Source organism: Erpetoichthys calabaricus, chromosome 3, assembly GCF_900747795.2.
Source record: "Erpetoichthys calabaricus chromosome 3, fErpCal1.3, whole genome shotgun sequence".
Taxonomy (NCBI): domain Eukaryota; kingdom Metazoa; phylum Chordata; class Cladistia; order Polypteriformes; family Polypteridae; genus Erpetoichthys; species Erpetoichthys calabaricus.
In genome coordinates this window covers 142,346,179-142,369,591 of record NC_041396.2, presented here as the reverse complement: position 1 = coordinate 142,369,591, position 23,413 = coordinate 142,346,179, and the positions used below count along the sequence as shown (strand labels likewise).

General features: G+C 38.6%; 1 protein-coding gene across 1 annotated transcript; it reads right to left on the bottom strand.

The window, feature by feature from the left end:
• Positions 1-3,943: 3,943 nt before the first annotated feature.
• wdcp (WD repeat and coiled coil containing) lies at positions 3,944-21,841 on the bottom strand. Its single transcript, XM_028797377.2, is given in 4 exon segments — positions 3,944-4,553; positions 14,415-14,535; positions 19,942-21,810; positions 21,812-21,841. Coding segments are annotated over 4 exon segments (2,181 nt in total). The 3' UTR covers positions 3,944-4,392.
• Between the last annotated feature and the right edge of the window lie 1,572 nt (positions 21,842-23,413).

The window sequence follows — 23,413 nt, the reverse complement described above, 5'->3', positions numbered from 1 at the left end:
CTTTTCTCACACTCTTCATTTTTGTATTCATGACTCCCATGTTCATTCAGAATTCTCATTGTCATAGCAAGAAAAACTGCTGGCTATTTTAAACATGTCATGTCATAAGTGCAATGGCCAGACTGAGTGAAATAAAGGAACTGGAATTACCTGAACATGAATTGACGCAGGGGATCACAAGATGAAAGAAACAGCTTACATTTCGAATGCTATTACAGCATGCAAGTCCCTCACTCACTATTTGAGCAATCACTTGTCCAGTACAAAGAGTGACTTAGGGAGTCAAACAAATGGTGCAGGGCCTTACATGAAAGAAAGACGCAGAATGCTAAAGAAATCCACTCCACAATGTTTTAACCATTCTCAATCAACGTTTTCAAGTAAAATATTTCACTTCAGAAATTACTGTAACTACGGTGAAATAGTATGTCTCACAAGCTGTGGAAGAGAGTGATAAACATGCAACTGACCAAGGAACTGATTATTGACTACTCAGGGAATGGCTGTGGAGGTGGTACACTACTACAAGTTCATGGGGGTCAGCATTAATGACAAGCTGGACTGGTCTAGCAACATAAAGCAATTACATAAGAAATGGCAGTTGGAAGATTACACTCACTTAAGGTGGGAAGTGACACCCCCCTTACATGCTCTATAACTCTGTGAGGTAGTATGCTGGGCTGGTAACGTCACTTTAAGAGAAGCCCACTGAATCAGGAAGATGATTCTGACGGGCTCAGTTATGGGATGTGCTCTTGACCTGCTGAAGGTAGCCACAGAGGACAGAACTACAACAAAACTGAAGGATATTGTGAACAATTCTACACACAATCACTGAGCACATTCAGCCAATGAATTATTCAGGAGAAGAGTGTCAAACAAACGCTACCGGGGGTCTTTCACAGCTACAGCAATACGGCTTTATGATATTCACAGTGACTGTTCTCTTACCATTAGCTAAGTCAGAAGTTTTTTTTTCCTTCATTTTTGTGATTAATATATCTGTTTCAGGGGTTTGCTGTTTGTTATAATTCTACATTTCTTGAGCTTCTGTAAAAACTATCTACATAAAAAGAAAATGGAAAAAGGAGAATACAAAGAAACAAAAATGACAAGAACTATCCACATGTGAACATAACATCTATATTAACTTGGTAAAGTGCAAGAAATACAATCATTCCTCCCATTTCTTAAATGACATTATACACTGATAATGTAGGATTTAAATTCTTATTAACTGAATAAAAATTACATATGAAAATCGGATTTGTACATATGTTGTAGGGAGACCATAATTCTCTAAAGGCCTTGGGACGTATGTCTATAATAATGTGCATTAAGCATTTTCTTTTCTTACCTTTCTCTGGTTTGGGCAGCAGAAGCCTGTCCTTGATCAACGACAAAAGACAGCAATGAGCTCGAGGTACACACCTGAACGGGGCATCTTTGAACCATGACAAAAAACTGAAATGAGAATATTAACTAAATACGCTTTACAAAAAGAAATGTATATTCTCAACTGTAAAACATGCTGTTCATGAAGTAATTCTATTTTCTGCACACAGCATTACTGAAAAATCAGTCTACGTGATTTAAAAAAATTAAATGTAGTTTTAAAATTGCCACAACTAATATTTATGTTATTACTCTCTACTATCCTACAGCATAAACATGTGTTTAGGAATATTTTACCCCTCCCCAGTTTCCTCTATTGAAAAATAAATGTTTCAACTTTTTTCATAACACTGTAAAAAAAAAAAAAAAAACACAAATGCAAATTTAACATTATATTAAATAAAAAAAAAAGAAATTCATCTGAATTTAAATTTACCTTAATCGAGGATTACATCATTTAGTGTTTCATGAAGTAAGCAGTACAGGCTGAATTCAACTTGTGTTCCTGAAAGTAATAACTAAGCCACTCTCTTTGAATTTCACCATATGCTTTACACTATTACAACACATCAGATTTAATATTAGGTGATCCACACTATTGACATTGGCTCTGTTTCTGAAGTTTCTATGTTTACTTGTATAGTAATTAATAAGCAAGTATTTCTCACATTTAGGCCGAGTTTTGTTAACTTTATTCTTGTGAGGGACAGTGGTCTGGTTGCAACCTGGTAATTTCTCTTTTGTCTTCGATATTTGTCCACTGCAAATTAAAGTCAATTATATTAATACATTGATCAAAAGTATTAAAATGAATATAGAAGTAGAAAATGTAGCACAGGAAAATTGGAAATTGGTGATTTGCATATTCTAAAGAAAATTAGACTTTTGCATAATGTACATGTCTCTAAAGTAAGGAGAAGTACAACCATAAAATTAATGTAAATCTTTAAAAGATTAAAAAAAAAAAAAGACTTCCCATCTATTATTCAAGTTCAGGGCTTGCTTCATCATAGCAACATGTCAGATTTCTGAAGCAGATTCGGGTATCATTTTTCTAGTTATGACTGTTACTAACAGATTAGGCCAATATACAGAGGATCAAATTATACATCAAAAAAAGCTGCTCGTCATCTGTAATACCGAAAACTGATTTAATGGCTGTTAAACAGAACCAATCTACAGAGACACAATGGGACTTTTACCATACAAGTAGGGCACTGCTTTCTAACAGTACAAATGCTAAATAATAAACAAACAAGGAGACACCAACAGACAATTTGTAATATTTTTAATAAAATATACATTTTATATGACCACCACCAAGTCTCAATTAATGGGAGTCAGTGAACTGGCTAAAATGGATGTTTAGAAGGTTCTATAAATGTCAGTTGGCACATAATTTTTCAGCCTCCTTTGACAATAATGATTTGAAGTCCCCCCCCCCCCCCCTTTTTTTTTTTTTTTTTTTAAAAATCAGAGCTACTTAAAGGGTTGAATAAGTGAACCAGTATTAAAAACTTTTATTTAATTTAACAGATTTAATTGAAAGTGCTGAAAATGAAAAAAAAGCAAAATCAAAGTATGGCTTTCCAAAGAATTCATATAAAAATATATATAAAAAATGTTAAAATATCAGATTCAAAACCAGATCCTGGCAAAGCATTTAAATTCATATTGTCAAACAACCATCATTAAATCAATGCTTCTCAAGATTTCACACAATTGTCTTGATAGTTGTGAGTTGTGAGTGTCTCACACACAGCTATGTTAAAATGGCCACAGAGGTAGAAATACTTTTAAATACGTATGAACAAATCAAAATACGGTTGAATTATTTTTTTTCTTTATTTATAATAAATACCAAATAATACAGTCTATAGAATTATTAAAAGAAAAACTATATAGTATTTTTTAACAGGAAAGGTTTGAATGGCACCAGAACTGGGATAGAAATATATGGGAAAACTGTAAATAAAATTTGAGGGATTCATTACATACGAAAGGGTTAAATGATGTGGCACATACAGTAAATACTATAAAAATAGTGTATGAGCTGCATGAAGTTCCTTCTCTCCAATACCACCCTGTGGATGTTGGCCCCCTCTCTACTAGATTCAAAGATCACTAGTCTCCGGGTGATCCTTCTGCTAGTCCATTCTCTTGCACTACTCCCTCTGTACTCTGAACTTGGACCCCAATGAATTCCCTTCTGTGGTACAATTTAAGTTTCCCCTTAAATGGAATTGTGCCTACTGGCTCTACACCCATATATTAACAGGATTCTCTGTTTCCTGGCATGTAATTCTCTACTGTTGTTTCTGTCCCTGGAACGTTCCCAACTTAACCAGAATACCATACATTTTATGATACCACAAAGACTGTCAAGCAGGCTCAGAACTTCCCAGAGAGTTAATAAGTTGTACTTTGCAAAATGGACATATCCATTAATATTTATTGTAACTTTAAAGAATGTCTTCCTTTTTATTAAAGTTGCTACTTTGGAAAGGTTACCAATTACTACATTACTAAGTTTTTAAAACTCAAAACAAAAAATGTTTGTTATTTGTCCATACCAGTCCCTGAGCTGCACATTAGCCACATATTTTTTTCCCTGCCAAGATAACATGAGCCTCTTATCTTTCTGTACATGATATACATGTATTTCAAGTGCAAATGTAAAGACTCACAATCACTATACATAGAGGCTGACAGAACATAAGAAAACAGTACACATTTTTTAGATCAGTTTTTGCAGTTCCAAAAAAGTAACATTTCGTGCAACCCCCCCCCCCCCCCAAAAAAAATAAAACCCTTTAAAAATAACAAATCCATCCACAGCAGAACAGGATGTGCATCATATTCCAGAAGCAAATACTATCAGCCAGCTCTGTAGCAATTGAACTATTTAAATGGAGTCATTATTTTCAAAAAAGCTTCTGGTAGTTTTCTTTTCACTGCATTCATGTACTGTATTGATATCCAGTCACAGTCATGTATTCATGTTGTAACACGTGAATTTTCTGTTGAAATATCATTACCGTATGAAGAGAAATGTGCATTTTTTGCTTTTCCGTTACGAATGGTGATTTCATCCTTGGGCTTGAATGTTAATGGGACAAACCCTTCACCATCAGAAACCAGAACAATCCAAAGGGGACCTACAAATACAAGAAAAATGTATTACACATAATTCCAATTTTAGATCAAACGAAAAGTTTTATTTGAAAAATAAAACTTTTATGGGCTTTTCCATTTGAATTCTTTAAGATATAGAACACAAGTACAATGTTTTATACAGAGAGATAAATATTAAAAGTTGTTTTTCTTTAGGTAACTATAATAAGATTTTGAGGCTCTACACCTTTGCACTTTAATCTACTAACAAATATCAGTCCACTTAAATTCAATGAGAAATGTAAAACACTGATTCTATACTATCTCAACTAACAAAGCAGTTATTTTAGAAAAGAAACGGGATCCATTGATAATAGAAAGAAAAATTGTGAAAATGGGTTAAAACTGAAAAATCAAATACAGAGAAAATAATGAAGCCTCAAAAGTAAACCAAAAGTCACAGTCAAAATAATACACACAAATTACCAAGCCTTGAATTCTTAACACATCCCCAAACATGACTAAAGCTTCTGGAAAATGATACCACAATGTGCAATCTCCTGACATGATGTCAAGGGAACAGAGGTGCAATGCTATGCAGAACATGACTAATGAACCCAAGAGATGTATTTGTTTCCCATTGTATCACTGTTTAAGAGGGGTTTCGGAGGAGCGGTCACATCTCCTTAGGGTGCGTTCAGCCCCCCTTTTACAACGGCATGTAGTGCTAGTGGGGGCGCAGCGCGCCCTAGTATGTGTATAATATATATATATATATAACAACATAAACCCAACAGGAATAGGAAATAGGATTAAAAAAGGTACAAAAATAACAATAGACCAATGCACATTCCAGAAAACCATAAAAAATGTATTCTTTTATATGCGATTTTTCTAAATCCCTTGCAAGTTGACCGACACTAAAATTAAAATTATTAGTTCTTGTCCAAGGGTTTTTTTGGGAAATACATAGATCATCATCTGGCGATGAACAGCTGTTTAGGTTGGCCCACAGTGGACCTGCATTTTTGGTTTTACACAAACCATTTAAATTTTTAGAGCCACTGTCAGTTTAAAGGTCTCTATTATACAAGTTTGAAATAAAAAGTATACTGCTTAATGCAACGATTTTTTAGATGGCAACTGTTTTTCAAAAACCATTTAAAGCAGGGAAAGAGCCCTGATAAAGTGCTCCCAACCTTGTTCATGATATTCATGACCAGAATATAACAATACAGATGAGAGCTCAGAAAGTATTCAGGTCAGAATCCCAATGTGTCTGATGTGCCTTTGAGAACTGGGTCATAATAATAAACAAGTCATTGGAGATTAAAGCTTGAAGTTTCAATACTACATTCTAGTGCTGCATGATACACAGTTAGAAACGAAACAGTGCTAGAAATTTGTCAACTGGTAGAAATTTCATATATTGATTTTACCATGGTTGAAGACATCAAGAAGTTGCTTTTGTTACTTGTTGCTAAAGAGATGGCGTGTGGTAGAGAGTGGGCGTTCAGTTACCTTCTGACACACTCAGTACTTCTCAAAATGCACAAACACCACACCCCAAAACCCACTACAACCAGACTCTGAAATGTTTTATGATTGCCATCTTAGGACTTTATTCACTGCAAACTCCATTTCACTCTCCAAATTTATTTTTAGATATGACTGTATCTTTGATCTTTGAAGAGGGCCATTCCACCACTTCCAAGATCATTGAAGAAGCTGATAAGAAGTTGAGAAAACACAGTTATTTGTTCCACTTCAAGCACTGATGATAATGATAATAAAGAAACCCTGGATGAACAGTTAAGCAAAATAAGCACATACTTTAGGGCACCTAGGGAAACAAGAGTAGTACAAGCACTTTATAAAACATAAGTATAAAGAAATTTAGAAGTAAGCAACAAGCATTATTTTTATATCTTTTGATCCGTGTATGTTGAAATACTAAATACAATGAAAGTTAGAAACTAATGGAATGGGAGTTTTCATAAAAATTTGAATATCCCTTCTTGGATCAAGACCTTGCCGTGGCAGAAGGGCTTGCACGGTCTAGTGATCTTTGGAGCTATGTTGTCGGGAGCTACATGCTCCTGGTAGGGCTTATGGAGTTAAACCAAGTATCAGCATTTCCCTTGCCTGGGAAAGGGTACCCGGTGCCCCACCCTGGAGCCAGGCCCGGGGGAGGGGCTCATTGCTGAGCGCCTGGTGGCTGGACCTTCGACCACGGGGCTCAGCCCGAAGGAGCAACGTGGTTCCACTCTCTTGTGGGCCCACCACCTGCAAGAGAGGCCATAGGGGTCGGGTGCAATGCGATATGGGTAGTAGCCGAAGGCGGGAACTCTGGCGTTCTGACCCTTGGTTGCCAAAACTGGCTCTTGGGACATGGAATGTTACCTCTCTGGCAGGGAAGGAGCCTGAACTGGTGCGAGAGGTTGAGAGGTACCGGCTAGGGCTCACCTCTACGCATGGTCTGGGCTCTGGAACCATTCCTCTTGAGAGAGGCTGGACTTTGTTCCAATCTGGAGTTGCTGTGGGTGAGAGGCGTTGGGCAGGGGTGGGCTTGCTTATGGCCCCCCGGCTCGAGGCCTGCATGTTGGGGTTCTCCCCGTTGGACGAGAGGGTTGTTTCCCTATGCCTTCGAGTTGGGGGAAGGACTGACTGTTGTTTGCGCTTATGCGCCAAACAGCAGTTCAGAGTACCCAGCCTTCTTGGACTCCCTGGAAGAGGCGCTGCAAGGCACAGCTCCTGGGGACTCTATCGTCCTGCTGGGAGACTTAAACGCTCACGACAGCAACATTGAAACCCGGAGCGGTGTGATTGGGAGGAACAGCCTGGCCTCCCTGATCTAAACTTGAGTGGTGTTCAGTTGTTGGACTTCTGTCCTGGCCATGGATTTTCCATAACGAACACCATGTTCGTGCATAAGGGTGTCCATAAGTGCACTTGGCGCCAGGATGCCCAAGGTCGCAGCTTGATGATTGACTTTGTAATTGTGTCATCGGATCTGTGACCTCATGTATTGGACACTCGGGTGAAGAGAGGGGCTGAGCTGTCAACTGATCACCACCTGGTGGTAAGTTGGATCAGATGGAGGGAGAGGCTGCCGGACAGACCAGGCAGACCCAAACGAATAATGAGAGTCTGCTGGGAATGTCTGGCGGAGGAACCGGTCAGAAAGATCTTTAACTGCCACCTCCGGCAGAACTTCAACCTCATTCCGAGGGAGGCGAAGGACATTGAATCTGAATGGGCCATGTTCTGAGCCTCCATTGTCGAAGCAGCAGAATGGAGCTGTGGCCGCAAGGTTGTCGGTGCCTCTCGTGGCGGCAATCCACGAACCCGGTGGTGGACAACTAAGATTCGAGAGGCCGTCAAGCAGAAGAAAGAGTCCTATCGGGTCTGGTTGACCAGTGGGACTCCAGAGGCAGCTGAGGGGTACCGGCGGGCCAAATGTGTGGCGGCATTGGCTGTTGCAGAGGCAAAAACTCGGGCATGGGAGGAGTTTGGGGAAGCCACGGAAAACGACTTTCGGTCGGCACCGAGAAGGTTCTGGCAAACCATCAGGTGCCTCAGGAGGGGAAAGCGGTGCTCCACCAACACTGTGTACAGTGGAGATGGGGCCCTGCTGACTTCAACTGCAGAGGTTATTGAATAAGGAATACTTATACGTTAAGGAATACTTCGAGGATCTTCTCAATCCCACCAGCATGTCTTCCTTAGAGGAAGCAGAGCTGGAGGACTCCGGGAGGGGGCCCGTCCATAACAGGGGCTGAGGTCGCCGAGGTAGTTAAAAAGCTCCGAGGTGGCAGGGCCCCTGGGGTGGATGAGGTTCACCCTGGGTTCCTCAAGGCTCTGGATGTTGTGGGGCTGTCCTGGTTGACATGTCTCTGAAACATCGCATGGACATCGGGGGCAGTTCCTCTGGATTGGCAAACAGGGGTGGTGGTCCCCCTTTTTAAGAATGGTGACCGGAGGATGTGCTCCAACTATAGGGGGATCACACTCCTCAGCCTCCCCGGTTAAGGTCTATTCAGGGGTGCTGGAGAAGAAAGTTCGGTCGATGGTCGAATCTCGGATTCAAGAGGAATAATGCGGATTCTGTCCCGGCCGTGGAACACTGGACCAGCTCTACACCCTGGCCAGGATCCTGGAGGGGGCATGGGAGTTTGCCCAACCAGTCCACATGTGTTTTTTGGATCTGGAGAAGGCATTCCACTGTGTTCCTCGAAGCATCCTGTGGGGTGTGCTCCAAGAGTACAGGGTACAAGGCTCATTGTTATGAGCCATTCAGTCCCTGTACAGGAGGAGCAGGAGCTTGGTCCGCATTGCCAGTAATAAGTTGGACTCGTTTCCTGTTGAGGTTGGACTCTGCCAGGGCTGCCCTTTGTCACCGATTCTGTTCATAAGCTATATGGACGGAATTTCTAGGCGCAGCCAAGGAGCGGAGGGGGTCTGGTTCGGTGACCTCAGAATCTCATCTCTGCTATTTGCGGATGACATGGTTCTGTTGGCTTCATTGGACAGTGACCTCCAGCTCTCACTGGAGTGGTTCACAGCCGAGTGTGAAGCAGCGGGGATGAGAGTCAGCACCTCTAAATCCGAGGCCATGGTTCTCAGCCAGAAAAGTGTAGAATTCTCTCTCTGGGTTGGGAACACATTACTGCCTCAAGTGGAGGAGTTCAAGTATCTCAGGGTCTTGTTCACACGTGAGGGAAGAATGGAGCGGGAGGTTGACAGACGGATCCGTGCAGCATCCGCAGTAATGCGGGCTCTGCAACGGTCCGTCATAGTGAAGAGAAAGCTGAGCCGAAAGGCGAGGCTGTCAATTTACCAGTCGATCTACGTTCCTACCCTCACCTATGGCTATGAGCTTTGGGTAGTGACCGAAAGAGCAAGATCGTGGATACAAGCGGCCAAAATGAGTTTTCTCTGCAGGGTGGTTGGACTTTACCAGATAACTGAACTCCTCACCCTATCTCTAAGGGAGAGACTCGGAGTAGAGTCACTGCTCCTCCGCATTGAGAGGAGTCAATGAAGAAGGCCACGGGGCAGACCCAGGACACGCTGGAGGGATTACAGGTGCTGGTCATAAAATTAGAATATCATGACATAGTTGATTTATTTCAGTAATTCCATTCAAAAAGTGAAACTTGTATGTTAGATTCATTCATTACACACAGACTGATGTATTTCAAATGTTTATTTCTTTTAATTTTGATGATTATAACTGACAACTAATGAAAGTCCCAAATTCAGTATCTCGGAGAATTAGAATATTATGAAAAGGTTCAATATTGAAGACACCTGGTGCCACACTCTAATCAGCTAATTAACTCAAAACACCTGCAAAAGCCTTTAAATGGTCTCTCAGTCTAGTTTTGTATGCTACACAATCATGGGGAAGACTGCTGACTTGACAGTTGTCCAAAAGACGACCATTGACACCTTGCACAAGGAGGGCAAGACACAAAAGGTCATTGCTAAAGAGGCTGGCTGTTCACAGAGCTCTGTGTCCAAGCACATTAATAGAGTCAAAGGGAAGGACAAGATGTAGTAGAAAAAAGTGTACAAGCAATAGGGATAACTGCACCCTGGAGAGGATTGTGAAACAAATGTGGGGGAGATTCACAAAGAGTGGACTGCAGCTGGAGTCAGTGCTTCAAGAATCACCACGCCCAGACTTATGCAAGACATGGGTTTCAGCTGTCGCATTCCTTGGGTCAAGCCACTCTTGAACAAGAGACAGCGTCAGAAGCGTCTCGCCTTTGGACTGCTGCTGAGTGGTCCAAAGTTATGTTCTCTGATGAAAGTAAATTTTGCATTTCCTTTGGAAATCAAGGTCCCAGAGTCTGGAGGAAGAGATGAGAGGCACAGAATCCACGTTGCGTGAGGTCCAGTGTAAAGTTTCCACAGTCAGTGATGGTTTGGGGTGCCATGTCATCTGCTGGTGTTGGTCCATTGTGTTTTCTGAGGTCCAAGGTCAACGCAGCCGTCTACCAGGAAGTTTTAGAACACTTCATGCTTCCTGCTGCTGACGAACTTTATGCAGATTTCATTTTCCAACAGGACCTGGCACCTGCACACAGTGCCAAAGCTACCAGTACCTGGTTTAAGGACCATGGTATCCCTGTTCTTGATTGGCCAGCAAACTCGTCTGACCTTAACTCCATAGAAAATCTATGGGGTATTGTGAAGAGGAAGATGCAATACGCCAGACCCAACAATTCAGAAGAGCTGAAGGCCACTATCAGAGCAACATGGGCTCTCATAACACCTGAGCAGTGCCACAGACTGATCGACTCCATGCCACGCCGCATTGCTGCAGTAATCCAGGCCAAAGGAGCCCCAACTAAATATTGAGTGCTATACATGCTCATACTTTTCATGTTCATACCTTTCAGTTGGCCAACATTTCTAAAAATCCTTTTTATGCATTGGTCTTAATTGATATTCTAATTTTCCAAGATACTGAATTTGGGACTTTCATTAGTTGTCAGTTATAATCATCAACATTAAAAGAAATAAACATCTGAAATACATCAGTCTGTGTAACGAATGAATCTAATATACAAGTTTCACTTTTTGAATGGAACTACTGAAATAAAATCAACTTTGTCATGATATTCTAATTTTATGACCAGCACCTGTATATCTCCCAGCTGGCCTTGGAACACCTCGGGGGTCCTCCCAGAGGAGCTGGAGGAGGTGGCTGGGGAAAGGGAGGTCTGGGCTTCCCTGCTTAGGCTGCTGCTCCCACAACCCGAACTTGGATAAGCAGTGGATAATGGATGGATGGATAGAATATCCTTTTGTAAAATGATCCACAAACATCAATTTTTGTAGAGAGAATGTTTTGAAAATCTGTTGTTAAATAAGTGTGAAAGTTTTCTTTAGTAGGCTGTACATATTGTAAGACTTGGTTTATTAGTATCTGCTGAGGCAGTATTCAGTCAATGTAGATTTAAAGTTTTGTTGGTTTGTATTTATATACATTTTTTTCATGTTCATAAAGATGTTTTGAAAGGAAATATTAAAGTCTTGTTTAGCTTTCTTGTTTTTGTTCAATAGTTAACCAAAGGAATTGGTAAATACAGCTCTTGGAATATATATTTTTTTATTTTCAGTCATTTAATTTTTATTCATTTATTTTCACTTTATAGGCACATCATCTTTCAAAAGGTGTACTGTGTAGGCTTTTTAATGGTATGTGCAATATATGTTTATTTCTTGTTCAGTTCTTTTATTTTGCACAATAAAGATATTTAGAATATAGATGAATTTGATCAGTGGTAGCGGAGGCCTCAGACAAGTCCTCAATTTATTACCAGTTCATAACCAAAAGAAAGAAAATCAAATTAAACTAGGTTCCCCTAAAAGACTGTGGAGTGGTGTCTTCTTCATAGTCTAAAGCAGGGGTCCTAAATCACAGTCCTGGAGGACCACAGTGGCTGCAGGTTTTTGTTCTAACCTGGTTGCTTAATTAGAAAGCAATTCTTGCCAATAATTTAATTTCATGGCTTGTTAGTGCTTTAACTCTGCTATGTCAGGTAATTCTTATATCCTGGATTTTCTTTCCCTTTCTAAGGATATCATCCAAATGATTTGAAGGCTAAAATGGATGAGTAATTCTCAGTCCTTCACTTTTTAATTTAACCCAACAGTGCATGATTACACACAGGTATAAATGGTAACAAGCTAAATGGAGAAATGCTGGTCTCTTTTGTCATTTGCATGTTATTGCTAATTAGGAGCAATTAAAAGCCAAGAATATGGCTGTTTAAGACTAAAATAAGCAATAAGTTTCAAAATCTTAACGAGCGAGACAACTAAAGTGAAACAGAAGTGTTACTTGAACAATAAGTGCTTCTTATTAAGCAATTGGGTTGGAGCAAAAACCTGCAGCCACTGCGGCCCTTCAGGACTGTGATTGAGGACCCCTGGTCTATAGTAACTCTAATTTCAGCATCCGTCACAGGAGTTGAATCAGGCACAAGACCCAGGGCACACTGACGGTATGGTACCTCATAGACTAACTAACAGAATTTGTGAATATGCCATATAGGAGGGTATCTTTCCAGCTAGACGCATACGTAAAAGCAAATGTCATACAAACACACATTTTAAAAATAAAGCTAAAAATGTTAATTAGTTCTGTCACTAAGTAAGAAGATTTAATACATGATGTGACACAAACTACTACATTACAGTTTACTTCCTATATGAAACAATGAACTGAAGTAATGTATAACATTATTACCTGCTGACTGTGTTACTTTCTGAACTAAATGTACTATATATATTACTCCATTTAAAATCAGCAAATATTTAAATTTAAAAAATGAAGCATGAAAATACAATGTATACTGCATTTTTCTTTCATCTCCAACTCACACACCAAATACATAAATGTACTGTATCATAACGCGGTTTCACACTCTTCAGTATTTAGTCATTATTATTGTTCTTGGATATTTAAGGATGAAATTTAGCATAGTGAGTTAAGAAGTGTTTTGTAGTCTGCACAATTTTCATTCTTTTCAGTTATTTTGTAAGACATTATAAATGCAACAATTTCTCAAGAGTGTGAACATCAGTATTCAAATAAACCTCAAGCAAGCAGCCACCAACTGGCCTATATGTGTATTTCTATACTAAATATATATTGTACACATATACATGCAATATATTATATATACACACACATACTGTAAACACAAGTAAAAGAGACAAACGGAGGTATAAGGGACCCAGTGATGTTGGGAATAGCTAGTCAAACACTATGAGACAAAAACATTTAAAGCAGTGAGATGAAGAAGTGTAAAGCACTTATTAACATATGGAACAAGATAAGCCCATTGCATCAAAAAGGAAATAAGTTGTAGAGGCAACTATAAATAAGCAGGCTGCCTCTTCCCAGGGTATAGATGTACACTGGCAGACATTGCATCATCCATTAAGGATGCCCGACCCTCATATAGATGACAATCTCAGAGGGGGCTGATACAGTTCTCGTGTTCCTAGAAAAACATGTACAGGATCAAGTTGTCTTTCCCGATAACCTCTCACCTAAACAGCTACAAAGGATGTGTGGCTTTCAGTGAGTAACTGAAAGCTCAAGAATATAGGGACATTAGAAATCACCAGATTGAGTTCTAGCCAGGATTTTCTGTTAGAAACTGTGTTGTGATCCAAACCAAGCAATACATTTACAAAATGGATGAAAGTTTCCCCAGGAGTGGGACTGGGTTTAAAGTTGGATCAGGGCAGTGGGTTAGTTGAATGTGGAGTTTCAAAGTGGTAGAGAGATCAGAATCTAAAGAGAGAAGGTGAGGGGGTTTGCATATTTAAAGAAGTGAAAGGAAAGGGAAGGTAAAAGAAGGATTGATTCAGCATGGTAATCTAACAGGTAAGTGGACATGCGACTCCATTAGATAGACATGGGGTGTTAACCACCCATCTCAGATAACTCAAAATGCAGTAGGATTTGTTTTATGTTTTGTATGGTTGTGACCTGTGCTTATTCCTCCATTATGTGGTTATATTGTTTAGATAAAGATTGATACTTTAATAAACTGTACTCCATTTTAGCAGATTATACCCTAAGAGTCAATGTATTTGTGTTCATATGCATTCAGAATACATGGAGAGATCAGAGCAAGGATCATGCCCCAGCTTCATACTATACAAAAGATCATGTATTTATTTAAAAATATTTTTTGGGGAAGATAGACAGCCTTTTTTAACAGTAAGAGAAAAATCTATGGGAGTCAAAGTTTTAAAGAAACTAGTGACTTTAATACTAAGTCCTATAGCAACCTCTGCTATAACTAACTAGTATCTAAACAATCTTCATAAGAAACCTTTATACAACTAAAAGTGAAGAATGAATAGTTTACCATGTTGCATTTCCACAATACTGAGGCTGAAAAGCTCCTGTATGACTCGAAGACACAACTTTCCTTCACAGAGAAGAACTGGTCTTCTCTCATCAATGAACACATTCTCAGAGAGTTGTTTCTGTAAAAGGAAAATCCTGTAGTGAAAAGTCATGCATATGCACTGTTTCTACACATAAAATCTTTACAAAAAGCTTAAGCATTAAAACTTGGTAAAATCTCACAAATTGTCTTCCAACTTAGAAAGATCTCAATAAAATATTATATAAATGCAAAAATGTGAAATAATAAGGATTAAAGAGATAGATACATTATTTGTCCCCAACCATAAATACATCTTTAGAGAAAAACGATTACATCGAGGATTGTGAATAAAGCAGAAAATAATTTTGAAGAAGGTGGCAGGTAATTTATGAGTAAGCCACAAAATCAGTTTTGGGTTCAGTGGTAACCCTAAATTTGATGTGGAGACTTCAGCTCCCTGTAACAACTCTTGCTACCCCAGCACCCAAGCTAGCAATTGGGTCTCCTGTCTCCTAGCATACCAGGAAAGCACTGCACTCATACACTCACACTTCAATGACAAGATACAAGTCATCCTAGGGAATGGAATGATTTACCTGGCAGTATTACAGATACCCCATCAGGCTCAGTGAGCAAATATCACATATATTTGATAGATGGTCTAAAATGTGTTTTAAAACATATTGTCAATTGTCATGAATGATTACAGCAAGTCTTTCCAACATTCTTTCTTATTTGGGTCCCCTGTGGTTGCACTTTGTGCTAGAGATGGACAGAAATTCTCACTTAGAGGATCTGTTCAAAACAGGACGACTGCACTGTATTAAGGAGAGGATGAATGGGGCCATGTATTGTGAGATTTTGAGCAACAACCTCCTTCCCTCAGTCAAAGCACTGAAGATGGGTCGTGGCTGGGTCTTCCAACATGACAATGACCCGAAGCACACAGCCAGGATAACCAAGGAGTGGCTCCGTAAGAAGCATATCAAGGTTCTGGAGTGGCCTAGCCAGTCTCCAGACCTAAATCCAATTGAAAATCTTTGGAGGGAGCTGAAACTCCGTGTTGCTCAGCGCCAGCCCCGGAACCGGACAGATCTAGAGGAGATGTGTGTGAAGGAGTGGGCCAAAATCCCTGTTGCAGTGTGTGCAAACCTGGTCAAGAACTACGGGAAACGTTTGACCTCTGTAATTGCAAACAAAGGCTTCTGTACCAAATATTAACACCGATTTTATCAGGTGTTCAAATACTTATGTGCAGCAGTGCAATACAAATAAATTCCGTACAAATCATACAATGTGATTTCCTGAATTTTTTTTTTTTTTTTACATGCTGTCTCTCACAGTGGGAATGCACCTACAATGTGAATTTCAGACCCCTCCATGATTTCTAAGTGAGAGAACTTGCAAAATTGCAGGGTGTTCAAATACTTATATTCCTCACTGTATACATCCCCCCAAGCATCATAATCAAACTTTGCTTAAGACACAGAAGGCTGCATCCAGCATGCTGTCAGGCAGACTGGTATTCTTACTACATTTGCTAGCAGATGTGATGAAGCTGCAGCCTGAGCACATCTATACACTAGTGGACTATTTTGATTATTAAGAGGAGTACTGTGCAGGGCTTTAATTTCAGTAAGTACTTTAAGTTAAGAGACAGAAAAATCCAACTGCTGAGAGGTGACAAAATTAGCTTTGTGCTTGTGCATTTTTTTTTTTTTTTTTTGAGTATAAAATGACTTCAACTATCAGCTGGGTGCTGCATCAGTTTCATCTTGTTGCATCCCACAGTTTAGTGACAGAATTAAAAATGATAGTGGAGAAGCTTGCTAGCTAATTTCAAATTCGTCCTTTTAATTTAATGGACACTACTACATTTATCCATATATAGTTACATTTTTTTAATTTGCATATTCAGTTCAGGATCACAGATAGATGAGGACTATCCTGGTACCACTTTACAAGCCCACATTAATAACCATACTTTCTCTTACAGGTACAATTTAGATTGTGGGAGGAAAACCATTTAGAAAAAAGGTCTTAAAGAAATGCCATACAGTTGTAGTAAGTAAAATCAGACAAGTTTCAAATCAAGCAACTTGTCTCTGTACCTTTGCATATTTTAACCTGGTGATGAAATGGTCTATAAATCTACACACTATGTTAATTTTAAAATAAAATATGAGTCGGAGTTTTAAAATTTCCACACTGCCCAGATATTCAGGAGCCTCAGCTTATTATGCTCTTTTGACATACTAGGGGGCTTCGCCCCCTGCTCGCTTCGCTCGCCAACCCCTGTGTTTGGTTTTCCGGATACACACTTTTAAGATTTTTTTTTTTCTTTGAATTGTTGCTATTTCATTAGTTTCACTTTTATTTCAGAACTTCTATAAAAACAATATTTGTATTCTTGCGAGTCCTAATATGCTGAATCTTTTTAATGAGGTCAGGATAGGTTTCTCCGTTTGGAATTTCAGCACAGATAAAACGATAAACATCATCAGCAGTTAATAATTTTTTTTTACAAAGTAAAAAAGTAAGTAGAGTTCTGCATTGGACTCCTGTCTGTAAAGTCGTGCTATTTTCCTCTCACAGTTCCAAAAGTACATGGGGTTACCAAGGTGATACCCCAGCTTTTGTCTAGGTTTTTGTACAAGGGCTAGACACAACGTTTTTGACTCCTGGGGTAAATGTAGCTTTTTAAATAAACAGACAGATAAATATATATACATAAACAAAGTAACCAATAAATGCATGTGCGGTAAAGTCCGTTTTTGAAATTGTCAAGATTCTTTATTTGTCACATGTATAGTTATACAGGACAACACGCAGTGAAATGCATCCTGATCCGCTTATCAAAAACTGTGCAAAATTAGAAGAATATCAGTTAGATTAACAAAAAGTCATAGATTGAAAGGTAACCGTATAGTAGAACATAATAAATAAGTACAATTATGTGAATAAAGTAGAATTAAGTGTTAAGGTGCAATAGTGTAGTAATTATTGTGCAAAACCAAAGTTAGACTGGTGCATAGTTAAATGAGGCAATTTGCTTGTTTGCACTACTGTGATTTTTACTTTCTTTTTTTATATTTTCTAATTTTCCTACTTTCATATCCTTTAACTTTCTCCACATGTGTATAGCACAGTTATTTTTTTTTTTTTTGAGCCTTTCTAATTTCCCTGGTTTCATAGTCTCTAACCTGCTCTGCATGTGTTTAGCGTCAACGTTTGTAAACGTCTTTATAAAGTTCTACTTTCTTTTACTCATTGTCTTTTAATTCTGAGCCGGATTGGATGCGATTTTTTTTTTCAATTCCACTTGTTTCGGGCTGATAATTACTGTCCTTATTTTCTGAATTTGCACCTTGATTATTCTTTTTTGCTCTTTTTTCTGTCCAACGCATTTGAGTCTCTTTTCTCCACGCTGCTTTCTTCTTCGCTTAGATGTCGACATTTAATTAATAACGTACTGTACTGTCCTTATACGCTTTATATGCGCTGAGAGCCCTGGATCTGTGTGTGCTCAAATCCATCACAAGACTGAATGTTTTGCTGCCTATTGTCCTATTTGATAGATTGTAAGTAGGGCGTGTCTTTGGTCTCGCGGGTAGATTGTAAGTAGGGTCTTTAAAATGTCTTACGAGAAGATCACATATCGTAGACTTGCTTTTTTGCTTTCCAGGACAGGATTTCTTTTTATAACAGATAGACACGGAAGACTACTGTAATGACACACCTAATGCATTGACAGCAGCACACAATCAAAGACATGTATGTACAGTTGATAAAATTGTTTACTTCAGTTAGATAGTATTACCAGAACCGAAATTTCACTGTGCGATAGGTGGAATTCCACCTACTGTATCATTTAAAAATATTACATGGTTCAACTTAAAAAAGTGGAAGACACCTACTGCTATTTCAAAGAAAAAAGGCTTTTGTTATTGTCATGTTCATTAGACTATTTAATTATTTCAGAAATAAAAACATGGGATTCTTGAACATTTTAAGAGCACAAGGATGTGACCATCTAATTGTGAGCAAACATTTTAACTTGTAATATTATGCACTTGAATGACAGAGTTAGAAATGATAGAATAAATTTGCATTTATCCTCTGAATGTAATGGACATGGCTACACTTCTACATTTAACGTACACATACATTTAAAACCTGCTAATCAGTTTATCCAGTTTAGGATTCTGGGGTAGCACTGGTAACAATACAGGAACCAATCATAGATAGTATCAAACACTTGCATACATCCACAATTATTCAGGTGGTGTCATCAGACAACCTAATCTGCATGTGCTTGTGATACACAGCATGAGGAAGACTGGAGTTTATGGATAGACCTCCTCACAATCAGTAAAAGATACAGCTGTAGGAAGTAAAAACTGATGAAGGTTTCAAAGTAAGAGGCAACGTCTGTACTTGTGGCTAGTCTACAGCATTAACATATTGTTTCAAAACTTTCATACTGGCCAGACATAAGTGCAGCTAATCTCAAATTTGAAGCAAGGGGCAAATCACTCTTAGACTGGAGATCTGGTGACTGTGGATGCCCTTTGAGTACAATGAACTCATTGTCTTGTTCAAGACACCAGTTTATGCCAACACAAATATCCCAAAAGTAAATGCCACTAACCTGAGAAAGTGCCTTGCTAACAAATTGTGTAAACGAAAATATCCAAAATAACCTTGGTATCCACTAATTCATCTGACTCTGTTCTAATAATATTTCTTTTAGTTATTAATTTTAAGCAGTATTTATGTTTTTGGCTATTGAACAGAAACAACAGAATAAACTTAATATATGCAAAGTTAAAGATAAATCATTTGGTCTACGATGAATATATCATTATGCATAAATTGGACATTAAAAATCCTCAGTTTGTTGTTACAAGGTAGTGAAATCACCTACCCTTTCCACATATGAAATTCAGGTCCAGATTATATGTGTGGCACTCATGGGTTTTTATTAATCCAGTGACACATTCAAAAGTGTAACAACCAAAATCTATCGAATGCAGTGAAATCACATATGGTACATACTGTAACAGTATGGGAGCTATTAAGGTGCAATCTCATTGACAGATGACATAATAATGGTTTTCCGTGCAGAGTCCTGATGCAAACACAAATCTCAAATGTAACTCTAGTATTAACTAATCCAATTGGAACATTTTTTATTTTTTAAAAATATTGTTTAAAATCAATACTAACATAGTTAATTTTTCAGCTACTAAACAGAAAATAACAATAAATAAAAGATACTGCACATGTTAAGTTAAATCATCGTAGACCATTATGGTTTTTATTTTCATTATTAATCTAAACTGACTTGAGTAAAAGCAAAAAAAACATCAATTTTAATAATCTGCACTGTAACAAATCTGCGCTATAAAAAAGTTAAATATTGAAAACATAAAAAAAATATTTTTGCTGGTGTTAAACATTTTTTTTTCCTAACACCAAATTATGAAATGTAGGTTTTTACCTGGCAGGTGATATTGACAAATGGAGCCTCTGAATATGGCGGATAGTTTCCCAACAATTTCTTCCCATTGCGAGTATAATCTGTAATCTCAGAAAGACACTGCTGCATCTCAGAAAATCTGGCAAATAGTCTATCCAAATTCTGTGACAGCTGATCTCCTGTTCTTTCCTTCAACTGATTATTAGTTGGGGGTAAACTTGTAAGAACAGCAGGAGAATTTGATCGGGAAGATTCCCTACTTGGGGAACCCATGACACCTAAGGATGCAGACCGATTTACAGGCTCAGAATCAAAATTTTCAATAGCCAGTGAAGACTCACTGGAAGTGGCTCTCTCTGTAAAGTCACTCATATTAGGCACTGGGCTTTGCTCACCACTCTTTACTTCTTCAATAAGCTTCCTTCTCCCACTGGGGGACTGTATGACTGGGCTACCAGGTAATAGCAGCTCTTTTCCTGATGCTCTGTCTTCTTTCGACAGGCTTTCAAAAAATCTTTTTATGCCTGGAATACCTGGGCTACTTTCAGAGCAAGGTGGTGGAGTCTGAGTGTTCCCTGTTGAGAAACAAGAATCATCGTCATATATGAGCTCTTTGACCATCAAACGAATGATGTACTTATCTGTGTTTGAAGCAGGAAGGAAAGCAGGGTCATTTGACTTTTGTTTCCCCACTAAGAGCAACAGCACCTTCTCATTCAGGAAGCAAACCCCCTTTGGTCTTTCACTTTTCTGCAGCTGGATTTGTTGTGTGTTAGGCATTGCTGTAGAAGTCACAGAATATACCAACACCATGTTGCAAGTGTTTGAGGCAACTGCTACAGTCTGACCACGAGGATCAAATGCTATAATGTCAGGTACTAAAATCCCAGGGATGCTAACTTTTCTTGTTGTTGTGACTTTTCTTTCAAAAGTAACCAGAATTAAGTGTGATGAGTCTTGCCCACTGCCAGTAACATAATCTCGACGTTTCAAGTGAATTAATGGGCTAGGATCAGATTTCCTGTGGTTTGCAAGGATATGAGTTAAATCCAGAGGACCAGAGGATGAAGACGATGCTATGGAATTCATAGCTAAGGACCTTTCGGAATCTATCGATTTCCGTCTAGAATCGAAACAGGATTCCTCATCCACAACAAGTACTGAGGACTGTGGTGGCAATGATCCAGTTTCTGTTGCAATTGGAACATCAAAAGCAATACCAGCATTGAGACCACAAATTTTATCTAAAGGTAACTCAGTGGCAACAGCTATCTGAGCATCAGAGGTTGATTCTAAGGCACAGATATATCCTCCAACATCAAAGATTGGGCAAAAGGTGCACGCATTTAAACTCTTTTGAACATCATTCCAAATGTAAGAGTGAAGAGCGCTCCCTATTGCCACCACAAGACGTGTTCCATCTTTAGTCCAGCAAGCACAGTGTATTAAGCCGCTTCCCTTAATGTTGGCTTTCACCCTGCGGTTGTCAGTCCTGACTGAGAAGAGAACAGATGCATCTCTTTTAGTGAGAACAGCAAGAACATCCTTCTTGGGGTGCCACACACAACCTTGAGAAAGAATAGGAAAAGGCTCCCCCATTTCACAAGTTTGGGTGCACAGAAGTTTATTCTGTTCCAGATTGCTTAGCTGTAGCTGCCAAACAGTAACATGTTTCTTGTGCTGGACAGCAAGCAGGGCTGGAGCACCAGTACAGCAGGCAGCTGCCCAGAAGAGTCCCAAAACATGTTCAAATTGTCCAATGACATTAGTATCACTAAATTTGGTCTCCCCATTTGAGCTGTATAAGGCAGTGAGTGCAACCTGCCTCCCATCTGTCCAAGCAATGCCATGAACAGGGTGAATTGCTTGATGTAGAGCATTAAGTCCAGTCCCTGAGAAGCTTTGCTTTTCCAAGTTCCATTTCTCTTCCAACAGCTTAAAACCAATGTAAAAACAAAGGAAACAAAATCTTAGTAACTAAAATGAAAACTGGCAAATCATTTTTGAAACAAAACACCTTCTAAAATAAAAGAAATGTTTAGAAAGTCTGCAAGAATGAAAGGTGAAGTGCCACTTTGTGCTGCACTAAAACCAAACACCAGTGTTTTCTTAAAATCCTCTTTCACTTGTCTCTTCTAATTGCAAAGACAGGCCAACCACATGTTCTGAGCTGATTATGACTACATGACCCTAGAAAGGGACTTAAAAATTTGCCAAAGTGATATTTTTAGAAGTCTGAGAGGATAGTTCTTTTATATCCTTTTAACCTTCTACAAACTTTAAGTGGCTTAGCTTTAATAAGGACGTAAAAAGAAATGCAGATGATTGGAGGAATCTTAAATACTGATGATTAAAAAAATAAGAGCAAAGTGTTAAATTCTATTTGTAGTTTAGAAGAGTAAATCACAGAAACAACTATAAACTTTTATAGGCAATAAGTAGGCTAGGCTACTCAAATTACTAATATAATTTCTTTACTGATATAAGTTGTATTTCTGTAATTGGATTATTATGTTTAACTTTACCATTCAATTTGCATATAATGTTTGGAAACAGTAACAGGCACCATATATGCTATAAAGTTCTTAACATTTTACTCAATGGAAAGTATACCTACCCGTGCTGCAATCTTGTACACACTCTAAATCACCATGTAATCATGCGTAGCATTTACACTACTCTACTAACAAAGGTAAGTACACATTTCATGGTTACCAAAATGAAACAAAAATGCAAATATTTTATTGAAAATTGGACTATGTCACTGCAAGCAAATAATTAAATCTGTCAATGTTCTAAGTCTTAATACACTTTCTCAAGCAACTCCCACCACTGTGTACTTGGAAAGCAACATAGGATTATGTTTGCTGTTGTTAAACACAATGAAAGTATTGATTGATTGAATCTCTATGTAATGGAGCATGTGCATTTCAGTAACATATTGTATTTCACATTATACTATACAGGGGGTCCTCGGGTTACGACACAGTTCCGTTCCTACAACAATGATGTAACCCGAATTTTGGTGCAAGTCGAAACTCAACCTAGCCTTAGTCACTTACCTATCCTAACACATTTGCAAAATCATAATCTTTAACATAAAAACACAACTAAGCCACAGAAAAAGGAAAAGGAGAAAAAAATATACTGTACACTGTACTGTAGTAACAAAAAATGAGTGTAAAAAAAATCCTCACCTTTATTCCTTCTCACATCTCAATTCTTTTAAGTTTTTATGGGAGTGAGCTTTGTAAACACGAAACGTATGTCGAGACGTTGTAACTCGAGGACCCCCTGTATAATAAAAATAAATAAAATGTACTCTGTATGGACATTTAGATAGGCTATTGGTGAGTGATAGGTGGTCTCTGCTTCGGGGCAAACACCTGTTGCAAGTGGAAAAGCCTCCAGACTTACTCACTTGGCGTAAGTCAGTTTGAAAAATGAATGCATATAATGGGACATGCATCTATTTTTTTTAACATTGTTTCTT